At 31.0% G+C, this 14,638-nt stretch overlaps 1 protein-coding gene across 1 annotated transcript in view; it reads left to right on the top strand.

The window, feature by feature from the left end:
- Nucleotides 1-14,638, top strand: part of TDRD3 (tudor domain containing 3) — a 170,778-nt gene that overhangs the window by 132,710 nt on the left and 23,430 nt on the right. The window contains exon 12 of the mRNA XM_074299217.1: nucleotides 616-741. Within this exon, the coding sequence (XP_074155318.1) occupies nucleotides 616-741 (126 nt within the window). The remainder of the gene's footprint in view (nucleotides 1-615; nucleotides 742-14,638) is intronic.

Consider the following 14,638-nt stretch of genomic DNA (forward strand, 5'->3'; position numbering starts at 1 on the left):
TCTATCACTGTTATTTCACAATTAGTCACACTATGTATTTGATCCAAAGAAGTATTGCATTCTTTGATCACATGTCTAATTCACCAAATTTGATTCCTAATGATTGATGAGTATTTACAAAAGTCAAATCCATTCCTAGAAGACAAAGATTTTCAACCAGAATGAGTATTTAGAACAGTGACCTTGATGGCAATTCTAGAAGGCTCCCAGAGATACTGTGAGTAATGAAAACATTATTGGAATTAGTGTATATTTTCTCAAGGAGATAATATTCATTTGAAAATATAAGTTTTCATATGTTTTTCAATTAGGGTTTGGAGTTGGAAGTCTCTGTAATTAGCAGGATAAAATGTATCAATCATGAAGTAAAAGTTTCCAATAATATTTTTGGTATTTTCTTTTTATCATTGTCCTAGAGAACTAAAATATAGTATTCTACCTTGTTGAAGTTCTCTTATCACGCTTTGGTGTGTTTATATATTTGTAATCAACTTCCTTTTTTAAATGTCTTTTTAATGTAACTTAGAATGTGTAAGTTATCATAAAATATTTTATTTTTGTGATATAATTAATATACTTAAAACTCCTTTTTTTTTTTTTTTTTTTTTTTTAAAGTTTTATCGGGCAGAAATTGAAGCTCTTCATTCTTCTGGCATGACTGCAGTTGTTAAATTCAGTGATTATGGAAACTATGAAGAGGTGCTTCTAAGCAACATCAGGCCCATTCAAGCAGAGGCATGGGTACGTGATCACAAATTCTGTACAAAGACATAATCTACTTTGAAGAAAGTATATAGCTGTAAAAAATTAGCCATAAGTCATGCAAAAGTTGAAGAATACTGAATACTTTGCTTAAACTGGTTACCTCTAAAAAATAAGATCTTCATTTAATAAGTGCATTGAATAACAGTAAACAAATGAATACTATGGAATTATTTTTCTTGTATAATAAAATTAAATTGTACTGTGCTTTGGAAATAAGTACCCTTATTTACATGTTAGAGCCAAAAAATTATTTGTATGTGCAAAATGGGCTTTAATGCATATGTTCTTTCCCTATTTGTTATTTTAAATTTCATTAAATTATGCCCAGAAAGTGTCAAATTGAAACCTCTGATTATACATGTTTATTATGTGCTGTTTCAGTTACATGTAAAAATTAGGGAAGAATGCTTTTAACTCTACTTATAAAAAAAAAAAATCTAACTGCTTTTATTACATGTATATGTATAGGTAAACATGTGTCTGTTTAATAATTATTTTATCATTTATATTGGCCAAATGTTATGCCAAAACTGTATTACATTTTGGAAGTCATATGATTTAAAAATGATTGGCCTTGTGGAGTCCAACTTTATAAAGGCTTTGTGTGGACTTTATAACGATACAGCTACATTTAGGTAAAAAGATGAGTACATAGTAAAATTTGGCTTCTACCTAGCATTTATATAATGGTATATTGAAAATTATTCTTACAAAGTTCTGCTTATTATTTCTTTATCTTCATTTTATATTAGATAATTAGAGGACTAACTTCTTACTGATTATTCCCTTTACCTAAAAATCTCCAAACACAATAGGAAAATTACATCTTTCAAGCATGTAAATTATCTTCTTGTTTACTGGAAAATCCAACACTTTCTCATGAGTTGCTCTCCAAATTTTTACTTTTACTTTTTTATGACTTCTTTTACTTATCTCATCCAGACAAAACAAAATATAATTATTAGGAAACATAAATAAAATATTTGAAGTAATATTCATCTTAAGGATTCTCATTTTTCTATTTCATCTAGATAGGATACAGTTTCTCAGTTCTCTGTTTAACTGATTTATAATAATTCTGATAGCAATAACAACTTTCTTATTAGAGTTCTTTTTCTTCAATCTTCTTTTGAACTTAGTTTTCCTGAAAGACTGGAATGCCACTTTTCTAATTCATCTTTGTTTTGTTTTTCTGGGAGAAATCTAAAAACGTTTATTTTTCCTTCATTTTTTACCCTTCTGCTTCCTAATATTATTTGATTAGTGCTTTCTTCTCTTTCCACTTGCATCTTTTTTCCATTTTTTACCTGCTTTTGATGGAGAAGATAATTATTCATGCAGATGAAATTATTTTAAGTTGTGTTCTTGTTTGCCTTTCACTTTTTTTTATTATGTCTATTAAGATTATTTTAGGAATTAAAGGTAGGGGTTTAAGGTATAGTTCTCATGCCACCTAGGTTGTTGTAAAGATCGTTTTTTTGGAATGTCTTCGGTCAAAGGTTTATTTTATTCTTCTTTCTCCAAGCAAAATCTAATTTCAAACTTTTGCTCCTTTACTCTTTCTTCATTTTGATTTTGGGTGGTTATAAAAAATGAACACAATTAGATATTATCATCTTACTTCTAGTTAGAACTTTTTTGTAGTAAAATGAGAACACTGCTTCCAGACTGATTATTCCCATCCCCCCCACACCCTCCTTGATTATCTCCGTTACATTAGGCTTGCTTCTAGGGATATACAAATTCAGTTGGTCATTACATTTGTCAGGTGCCTAAGTAGTTACTCTAGTCAGAACCATTGTAGTATTCTTCAAGTCTATCTATTTATGTAAAATTTCATTTTCTGGACTGTTGGTTTTTTAGCCTTTCTTTTTTTTAGCATATGCTACATCCATTGTCCAGTTCATTATTCCATGTGCATCTGAGTGATGACAGTAAACTTCTATAATATATGGATGAGTTATTTTACAAAAAAGAATCATAGAAGGACAAGAGAGTCATTAGAAGATCCAATTATCTCCTCACCTGCTTGTGGGTAATCAAATGACTGTCAGATTTGAAATGCTGCAGTTTCTAAAAAGTGTTGTAAACATGCAACCTATTTGGGGATATTATTTAATATTACTAAGTCTAATATGTTTCTTTTCTGCCTTAAATTTCTTTTTTAGAAATCATTCCAGACACGTAGAAATCATCAGCTTAACATGTCTGTACTCTTCTTTTAAACAAACAGATGTGCAAATGTATATTCATTCAGAAAACACCTAAAGAAATATACTGGATAAGATTTTTAGAAAATATAAGCTATGGGTTGTGTGGGATCTCATTAATCTCTTATAGTTCTGTCTGGCCATCTAGCTATATCTTCTTTCCTGGCTTTCTATCTGATGAGTTGTAACAGATTGAAGTTTAAACCGCCATTTTTATTAGAAATACCAAATGATCAAAAGTAAAAACTCACTGTGCCAATAACCAAGTCACTAAAATTAGCAGATGAGATACACGTAAGGGCTGCTTGTGGCAGGGAGATTATTAGAGGCCTTACACAAGTCTTTATTCACACTGCAGATTGTAGATATTTTTTCTACCTTTTTAGCTCTTGCACCACTTAATGGGCCATTACTATTTTTATTGAGAAATTATACTGTATCTTTTATTTTAAGAGGTTATGTGTTTTTTTTCTTGCACAAAGTTTTCAGAAATGTACCTCTCTGTTTTCCTAAATGTAGCAATGATCACTCAATGATGATTTTTGTATTTCACAAAAAAAAACCTTACTTATAAACTTTGAAAGCCTTTATGGAAATAAGTTGCTTGTTTTGTCTCTTAAAGATATAAGGGTACATTATCAAATGAAAAGCATGAAATATTAAGAGACTGAGAAAATTAATAGTCTGTTATGTGGAAAATTAAAATAAAATCAAGATAATACTTAAACTAAAGTGTTAATTTTTTCTCATAAAGTATAGGAATATGGTGTTTATAAATTTGCACATAAATGAAGCATTTACTTGTTACTATCTGGATATTTTCTTTTTCTTTTCATTTCATAATCTTTCAGTGATTATATTACAAGTAGCTATAAACCTTTATTTTTCTTGATATTACTAAATAACTTCTTTTCACACACAGTTTAACTAAGCTAGATCTTATTTTTATTGATAGGTAGTCTTTGATTCTTTGAAGGCACTGGATTTTTCTTTAATTCTTTCTTGCAGTCATGAATTTTAATTTTGTATCTTTTATGTAGTCTACTACCCTTATCATTTAACATTATATGTACTCAAAATATTTTGCTTATCCTCAGGATGAAAGCTTTAATTATTTTTCTCATAAACTGGTTTCTGAGATTAGAAGACTTTTCCAAATGAAATAAAGAAGACAATGTTCTTTATTCTCTTATTCTTATAATATTAAAAAAAAACCAAACAAAAAAAAAACTAGAATATGAGCTTCTTTTCTTTCCACTGCATAAAAAAAATCAAGGGCAGAAAAACTGCTACTTGTATGTTACCTGGAGGCATTCTCTGAATTGCTTCCTTTTAACTATAAAACTAATGCCAAGAAATCAGTAAGAAAAATGCTAGAGGCAATCTGGAAGCACTATAAAATGTCCTGCTTCTGCTGTTCAGGCAGACTTTTTGTGTTTTCAGGTTGTTGTAGTTACTAAAAGCTATTATAATACTAAGAAGATTTTGCCAAGGACTGTTCTTTTGAGAATCTTCATGACCCAGATTTTGGTATGATAGTTCCTTTTATGTCCTAAGAAATATATTTTATTTTTGAATTTTGTACATCTTGCTTTAATATCAGAAAATATTAATAGTTCATATATCCAATCAGGATTGCAAAAAAAGGAAAAATGCACCAAGACTGTGTGCCATAAGACAGAATCCTGCCTCCCTCCCCCACATAAAATAAAATAATTTATATAAATAAGGAAAAGTGGCCAATATCAGAAATTTGTGAGTTTTGGAATTTCACAGATGTAATTAACCAGAAGGTTATAGTGATAATTTTATATTTATTTAGTACTGTATAATGCTAAAATAGCAACATTTATATTTTTCCATAATAAGCCACATGATCAGAAGTCCCTTCATAAATTTCACTATAAAATTAAGGTATATTCAGTTTAGTTACAATTTCTAATTCATCCAAACTTTCTCTTAAGACACTGGTTGGCAGTCAGTAACACAACACTACTGGAAGGCAGTTGGTTGAATATGATTGTCTGCTAATTCATGTGTATTAGGTAATTACTTAAACTTTTATTTTGCTACAATCTCAGGCAACCCAACCTTGTGACAGATACATTGCCTTCTGACCCATTGACCAACCTTATGTTTGGACACCTCAATTTCTAGAATTCTTCTTAGGACAGAAATTCTTAAAACTAAGATTTTAAGGTAGCATCTCTGTTTTTAAGCATTTCTTCCAGGTTTAAAAACTCAAATAAGTTGGGATTTTCTGTATTTAAAGAAATATTTTTAATAGTAAATGCCAAGAGCTTCTTTAATGTTCTAAACATATAAAATACTTTAGAGAAGTAATATTAGATTTGCAAAAAAACCAATATCTTTTGATTTTCTCAATTCATAATCCTTCTTAATGAATTAACAGTAAAATAAATTCCAGTATTCAATAATATCTATATGTATTGAAGATAGAAAGTGGATTGATGGAAAGTGTATTGAAGGTTTATTGAAGTGGAAAAAAACATTATTTAAATTAGACAAATAATATTAAGAATATTTACAAGAATATTATATATAATATACATTTATATTTAATATTTTTATACTATTTGCACCTGAGAGGACCATTAAAACTATTGTATCCAATTTCATAAGTTTCTTTATAAACATATATACATTCATTACAGAAAGATCTACACAATTGTTTTAAACCAAAAGGTTTTGCAAATTGTAATAAGTAATGGAAAAATTCAAGGTTTTTTTCTCTCTCTCTTTTTTTTTTTTCACTATCCAAAGAACTCCTTGTATATCTAGATAAATTTTTAATTTAGTAGGTATATTTGATCTTAAATTTCTGCACTTAAAACAGTTGAAGTGAGTGAAATATTTAACATTTTCTACTTCAAGTATTTGAAAAGAAGATTCCTCTTGACAAGCTGAAATATTGCCAAGTTTTAGGAGCAAAAGCTCTGGTCTAAGAATCCAGCGACTTAGGTTCCAGACCTGATTGTGCCACTGGTCAGGCTGTATGCTTTGGGCAAGCCACTAATCCCTCTTGCCTCAATAATCTTTCTAAGATGTCTTCTAATTCCAGAATTTTATTATTCTTCAGAAGCATTGCGTTGTAGTAGAAGTAGCTCTGAGAATGTTATCTAAATGATGCCCTCCAACATTTAATTTTGCTAACTGCTTCCCAATTTCTCAGTTTCCTTCTTTGTAAAATAAAAACACCTCCACTTTTTAAAACTTAAATTTGTTGTGAAAAGTACTTTAACTATCTGTATCACTAGGGGACAGGAGAAAGTAGTGGCAGGAGGAGGAGGAATAACTAAATACAAATGTTTGTTTGTTTTCAAGTTCACAATAAAAAAAGAACCAAGAGGTTCATTGCTGTTGACATATCCTTGAGGGAAAAAAATTATTTTGGATCATGGCATATATATATATATATATATATATATATATATATATATATATATATTGCCCATTGACTCTCAAGTGACTTCACAAATGCCATATTAGAACTTAGGATTCTAGGGAATAATTATTATTTAAAAAGAAGAAGAAGAAGAAGAAGAAGAAAAAGAAGAAGAAGCCACCCATGGATTCTACAACTACACAAGGTGTTCAAACTGCTGTTTTATAAAGACATATTCTATACATAATCAAGTAGAGAAGTGTTGTGTAGTAGATAGAGTGCTGGTTTGGAGCCAAGAAGACCTAGTAAAATTTTGCTTCTGGATATATACGGTTATTTGACCTTGGTTTAACTTCTTAAAGCTCTAGGAAATTCTCAATTAATCACCATGTATTTATTACATACCTTCTGTGTGCCATTTCAATAGGCTCAGAATTACAAAGAATTAATGACACTGCTTTCTTACATTCTGACAGGGTAACAAGTCCATATTACATATATACATATATACTTAGTAGTTCAATAGAAGGTAATTAAGGAGGGAAGGCACTAATATTTGAGTAAGATCACAAAAGGCTTCATGTTAAAAATGTTATCTGATATACATCTTAAAAAAAAATGAGGAAAGAGGGAGTATATTCCACATATGGGGAGAACCATTGCAAAAGGCAAGAAAATGAGAAATGGTGTATTGTGAGTGAGAAGTTGTGAAGCAGCCAGTTTGGTTGACAAACTATTGAAGAGAGAGGGAACAAGTATTTATTAAGCACCAAATGTGTTCCAATTATGTTTCATAACTATCTCATTTGATAACTGTGATAAGAATGCAGAAGGGAAGATAAGTTGGGATCATATTGTGTAGATGAGACCATTTTGTGTAGAAATTTAAAAGCTAAACAAAGGAGTTTACATTTTATTCTAGAATAAAGAATAGTAAGCTAGTGAAGTTGATTGAATAGTTGAGTCACATGCAAAAAAGAAAATCACTTCAACAAAATTGTGTAGTTTGTGCTAGAATGGTTTAAGACTTGGGGGCAGAGAGAAAAATTAGGGACTTGCAAAAATCTAGGCAAGAGAAAATAAAGGTCTTAACTATGATGGTAATTATATGAGTGGAGGAGATGAAAAAGGGAGAATCAATCAGTAAAGAGATTAATTGGTACCTACTGTATGCCTCACATTGCAAAGCACTGGGGATATAAGAATGGTAAAAGACAAAGACGATCACTGTACTCAAGGACTTTATTGTCTAATGGCGATAACATGCATAGAAGATACATGCATGCGTGCACACATACACACACACAATAAATTGTATTTAAGCTGCAGAGGGAAAGCACTAGCATTAAGAAAGAGAGATTGGGAAAGGTTTCCTCCAGAAGGTGGTATTTTATGTGAGATTTGAAATAAGCCAAGGAATTTAAGATGAAAATGATGAGGGAGAAAATGCCAAGTATGGAGGGCAGGTAGTGAGAATTCTTGTGGTCTGAAGGTGGACTGCCCAATGTGAGAAAAGAGGGGGCTATGTCATTGAATCCCCAAATATGGTGTGTGTGTGTGTGTGTGTGTGTGTGTGTGTGTGTGTGTGTGAGGCAGGGAGGGATAGTGTAAGATGTGAGTAAGAATTATAAAGGTAGGATGGAACTTTAGATGTGGGAGATCTGAAGGGAGAAGCAACAAAATTTTGCTTCTGATTGTATTAGGGATAATGAGTTCATGATAATGCCAAATTATAAACCTGAGGTGCCCAAAGGGTGATTAGAAGAAGAACTTAGAGGAAAAGAATAACTCAGTTTTAGACATGTTGAGTATAAAATGTCTCTGGCACAATCTATTTTGAAATATTTGATAGGTAACCAATAGAACTGAAGCTTAGGGAGAGAGAGTAGGCTAGATGACAGTTAAATCTGTGTAATATGATGAGGTTACCAAAAGAGTGAGTATAGAGGGAGAAGAGAAAGCTCAGGATAGAACCCTGGGGAATACTCGCAATTCTTGATTATACTATTGATGATCAGCCAGCAAAGGAAATTGAGAAGCATTCACATAGACAAGAGGTCAACCAGGAGAGAATAAGGTCACAAAAATTCAGAAGAATTAATATTCAAGAAGAGAGGGTAATAAGTTGTTTCAAAGGCAGCATATAGCTGAAGAAGGATCAGAACTCTTAAGATACTGAAGAATTTCACAGTTCCAGGTTTTATGTATGGCAGGAATTATCTCGTCTTAGAGGTCCCAATCTCCATGAAATCAAGGGTTCAGCCCTTATGTATATCCAATATATAGACAACACTATTCAGAGAAATTTAATAATTCACATTTATACAATACAGTTACAAAATGCTTTCATATATAACCTTATGTGGTAGATAATTATCCCCATTTTATAGGTGAAGAACCTGAGCCTCAATGACTTGTCAGATTAAATAACTTGTCAAGATTACACAGCTAGAAATTTGTAAACCAAAACCTAAACTCATTTTCTCTCATTTTCAAATTGAGTGCTCCTTCCATCCATTACATCTCCAATTTTTCTCTCATATAAAGAATTCAAATCCCATGCACATAATTTACCTGCTTCTCATCTGAGCTACACTATATATAATTTTGTGTTGCTCCTTTAATTAGATTAAGAAAAAAAGACTAATCATTTAAATTAAATACATCTTTCTCAAGACTTTTGAAAAAGAATGGTTTAAGTGTTTTAAATAGCAACAAACACATATATAGTAGAGCCCAACACAGTTAAATCTGGAGTTAGGAACACAAAAATTTAAATTCTTCCTCAACCACTAAACTGGTACAGTTATCCTGGGTAATCAATTAACCTCTTTCAACCTTAGTTCCTTATCTTTAAAATAGTACCCACTTCACCATGGGTTGTTGTTGAGGATCAACTAAATACTTTACAGACATTAAATCAATATATAAATGCTAGCTGCTAATTGCTGTAATACAGATACTAGATTTTTCTGTACCTGTGATATCGTTCCACTTGCTCTCCTATGGATTTACTACTCAGAATTCCTGTTTCCATAGACTATGAATCATATTATAGACTATGTAAATGCTTTTGGTACTCTACATAAATGCATAGGAGAAAGATTTTTTTTTATTTGGATTTTAAAATTTCTGAATTGTGCTCAATTGCAATGGAAAGAATGCTCAATAATGAAGCCCTTTTGAATCTAGTTTACATTTTCATAAAATAAGATGACTTTTGCCTTTATTTGTTAGAATGCCTATGTATATTTTTAAAAATATGTTACTATTTATTTCATTAAATATTTCCCAGTTATATTAAAAAAATTTAACTTTTCCATCTTTTAAAATTTTAAGTTTTAAATTCTCTCCCTTCCATGCTTTCAGAATGCCTTTATGTTATAATTAACACAGGTAGGCATTTTAGAATAAAGGACTTGGGTTCAAATTCTGGTTTTGTTAATATCTGTGTGACCTTGGAGAAGTCATTTAACTTCTCTAGGCCTCAGTTTTCTCATCTGTAAAATGGAAGGTGTGATAAACTGGCATAATGGTGCCAAATTCAAATAGAAAGGGAATTCCTTTGTCTGCATATTGACTTAGAAAGCCATATGTTAATATTATGTTGTGTTGTATTTTTATTTATTTAGTTAATTATTTCCTAACTACATTTTAATATTGTTTTGACAAGAATTTGACACTTCTGAACTAGATGATTTTTTGAGAGTTCCCTTCTGGTTATAAATCTGTGATCTAATGGTGTAATATTGTGCCATTATTGAGTATTCCATTTCTTTAAGTTAAGACAATTGCCTTCTTCATTTGTTAGAATTCTAAGGTATGGCCTAAGATAGGTGGTCTTTTTTTAAAAGCTGTATTTTTTATGACTTTGTTCATATTTTTAAACCTTCAATTGTAATCCATAAAAATTAAAATGGATAATTCTGATGTATTTATGACATGTTAAGTATTAGGGTAAAAACCTGATTTTCATTAAAACTCATCAGATAGCTTCAAAGATACAGAATGAATTGTTTCTTGTTTAAATGAAATTGCTTTTAGTTAAGAGATTTATTTAGATATGTATGACTGTAGAACCAGATATATTATTATTCTGTCTTACAAATAAGGAACTCAAATCATGTTTCTTTTGATATATTGCAACTCAATATGTGGGATTCAGAGATGATGGAATGGGAAGAAGTAAGATGTAAATTTGGTTTATTTAGATTGACTTTTCTTCAATTTTGATATTCCCCCTCAGAGAAATTTTAAGGTAATTCCTAGGAGATGGAGGTGCTTAAAAGCAATAGTTAGGATGTTGAGTTGCCAAGGAAACATATTTTTTTTTTGCCTTGACGATATTCTCTCTTTCCAGGGATACCCATATTGTCAGTCATTTTCTGCATGAAACATTTTTTTTTTCCCCACAAACTCTTACTAAACTTCATGAAATTAAGATATATATACATTGTTTGAAAAACTAGCCTAAGAATTTTGTATCTTTCCTCCTTGCAAATACCTACAAAGTGCAGCAAAGTGCTTCTTTCCCCAAGGTATAAAGTGGTGGCAGAGTGAACAAGATCAAAATATTTTCATTTTCCCATAGCTATGCCCATTGAATAAGATTATAATTTAGAGTTTCAGTGTTCCTGAGTTTTCTTTATTATTGTTCAACTCTCAGGAGGCATCCTCTAACTATTTTTTAATCTAATGCTATCTTCATTTCTAATGGATTTTCTAAATTTCAAATACAGTCTTTAAAAGAAAAAATACGAAAAAATAAATGTTGCTCATTGTGCTGTAGACTTTAATCCCTTTTAGATGGAGCTCCCTCAGTGTACCTTTCCTCTTCTACAGGCAGTGATGGTGAATCTTGATGAGGTTAAGGGCTACAAATGGATTTTTGATACAATCTGACTACAGATCATAATGGGCCATCTACTGTGCTTTCCTTCTTTTCAGTCTTGCATGTGTTTGTGTCTCCAGTCATTTCTAAATGCTACTCCTTTTGTCATCTTCTCAATTATTATTTTCCCTCAGTTCCCTATTTCTAATTCATCATTGTATCTTTTTGGCTTTCCTCCTCTTGGTGTCTTCTTCCATTTCCTTTGTTAATCTCCACCTTTGTTGACTTGTGGTATCTATTGGAGCATATGGACGTCCTTTCCCACTCCCAGTCCCTTGAATCCTAATTCCCCTGGACTTCACTGGACCTCATACCACTTGTTCCAGCATCATGTGCAGTAGGTTTCACCATCACTCCTCTAGGAAAAGAGTGAAGTTGAGCTGTCTCCTTGAGAGAAACACTCTGGTGTTATAGAGCTTCCAGTTCCATTAAAGGAGGGAACTACTGGCAAGAGCTTGACACCTTGGCCTGAAACAACTACCTTAGCTGCCTATCATTGGGTGAGCTCCATCAAGAAGGGAAAGGAAGTACTGCAACAGTGAGTACATTTTATTTATTTTCTTTTTTTTTAGAGAAAAATATAGAAATATATTGTTATTTTTTCTTTTAACATGAAGTGAAGGTTTAGATTATTAAACACTTTGAACATTTGATAAGGGAAAAGAGACATGATCTTGCCATTTGTGGCACAAAAATCACTGTTTGCATGATCCAACTAATTTCTTCCATGTTTTAGATTTTCCAAATGTAAAATGGAGTATTTGTTTCTGGATTACATTGTTAAAGATTTTACAAGCCTTGTATTAATGAAATGAAGTTCTTAATGACACAATTATGATTATTGTAATTTAAAGCTTAAAAAAAATGGAAGTTTGATATATGAAAAGCAAGATTCTTTCTTTTCCCTTCCCAAAGAGTTATATTATCTTTGAGTTGATGGTGTCATTATCTTTTAAAATTATTTTTATGTTTCTGACTAGGAATTTAATTTTTTCTTTTAAATTGTCTATTCTCAAGCATTTGGAGTGTTAATACTATATAATGTGTATTGTTTTGAAACTTGAAAATTTGCAAAACTTCTTATTGGAACAAGTTGTTAGCGCTTTTTCATGTAGTTACTATATGAAAAAGCACAGTAGTCATGAATTTTACTATATTCTAGCCAAACAGATTACTGTTTTACTGTCAAAAGACTATCAAACCAAAAAATTCCTGAAAGCAAGTGAATTTTGCAGTATGTATACCTATGTGGTAACTATTTGCAGTATATAATTGCAGAAGGAAGAGAAATCCTAAACACACTAAAAGTTTGCCTAATTTTGGAGTTCATTTCTACCTTCAGGCTAATAAAAATATGGTTACCCTTTAAGATTTTTGATATTGACTTTTCCATTGTTATTTAAGGACTTTTGAAATCTAATATTCAAACTATTGTTATCCATTTTGATGGCATTATCATGGCTCTATTTTAAGAAAAAAATTACTGTTATCAATTCATTGGGGATTTATAATACATAAATGTTTAAAAATTTAATTGACTAATCCCAGGGTTCAGTGAAAGATATGGAGAAAATGATTCCTAGTTGTTTTAGAGTCCAGTTAGATCACAGTATCAACTAAATCATTCATTAAACTACTTGTAAGTTTAGTGGAAGTCATTTGGTAATTGAAATGATATATGGTCCTGATGGTCATTGTTATCTAATTTAAAAAAAGTTGTTACAGTCAGGACTATAATGTTCTTACCAGTAATCAAGCCTAACAGTGATTACATACTAAATACTATAGTTTACTAGTACAAAATTATTATTTCTTACACAAAAAGCTTTTTAAGCTAGTCTTAAAAATGAAGTGGCCCACATGTCTTTAAATGTAAAAGGATTTTTTAAAGTATATGGTTGAATTAAAAGGCAACTAATAACATTAGAAGGTTTAATAATTACTTGTATTTGGTTTAAACAAATAGGCCTAAATAGAATTTGTTGGAAGTTTCAAAGAGGCAAATTTGCAGCTTGACATAAAAGAGATAACACAACAATTAGTTGTCAGGAAGTAGAAAAGTGTATCCAAAAGTCATGTTTTTTTTTTTCCTTCAAGGAGGGTTTCTAATTGTAGGCTGTGTTGATCTTTTGGGAATACTATGGGGGAGATTCCTATTAAGGAAGGAATAAGTGAAATGAGCTCATTGCAATTCTGAAATTCTGTGATTCTGATTAAGCAAAAAAAAAAAAACTAAAACTAAAAAAAAAAAAAAATGACAGAATTCCTGCCTTTATAGAGTTGATAATCTAATGGTAGAGTTTGGAGTCTAATAGGGATCCTAAAAAGGGGCATGTGAGGAAGAACTGGAGTGATACTTTAAATTATTCACTCTTATCAGTATGAAATTATCTTTTTGATATTATTCCTATATTACACTCTCAGGAATCAAGGGCTACTCTCTAGGTCATGTCATTTACTTGAGCAACAAGTGGTAAGGAGAAGTAGTGGCCAGTTCTAGTCTTCATAAATCTAAGATTCATAGTTCCTAGTATTTTGTTTTTTCCTATTATAATAACCACATTTTTGATGGTACTTAATGAGAACATCAGGTAAATGTTATGGGCTTTGTATATTTAAAAGCAGTATGTTTCCTGGAAGGAAGAAAAAAAGGAAACAGTGGGACACATACTCTAATACTTTCGATTTTCTCCTGTGATCATTATCTTGGGTGATTTTGTTTGGAATTAGGAAAGTACAGTATCTTGTTAAATTTTGTCTTAATGGCCAAAAAAGAAAAAAAAAAGTCTATAAAATATTCCCCTTCCCCCCCAAAAGAGGTAGTAAAGTAAAATGCAAGTATTAGCAGTTATACTTTGATAGTTTATTGTTTGTTAGGCTTTGTGCTTCAGTCTTTAACAAGGTGGTGCCTACTTCATCCTTGTGCTTAACCTGTTTTTTTGCATTTAAAATTAACTTTTATTTATATGGTATTGAGTTTTTTTGTTTTCTCTTTGTAGCATTAAATGTTATGGAAGCATAGATTTAGAGTTAGGAAAGGCCTTATTTAAAGATCATTTAGTCTAATGAATTCATTTTGCAGATGAGGAAATTTTTAAATCCTAGAGATCGAGCAACTTACCTATCAAAGGTTATATAGGTAATGAGTGGTAGCATTATTATTTGAACCTAGTTCCTCTAAATAGAAATAAAATGCTTTTTCTGCTACACTATGCTGTTTATACAGGTCTCCCCATACTTCATGAATTCCTTGTGTGTGTGTATGTAATCTATTTCCTTACAGTGCTTTTGTTGTTCAGCCATTTCAGTAGTGTCTGATTCTTTGTAACCTTTTTTCAGTTTTCTTGGCAAAGAAATGGTTTGCCA

Source organism: Sminthopsis crassicaudata, chromosome 3 (genome assembly GCF_048593235.1).
Source record: "Sminthopsis crassicaudata isolate SCR6 chromosome 3, ASM4859323v1, whole genome shotgun sequence".
Lineage (NCBI taxonomy): Eukaryota > Metazoa > Chordata > Mammalia > Dasyuromorphia > Dasyuridae > Sminthopsis > Sminthopsis crassicaudata.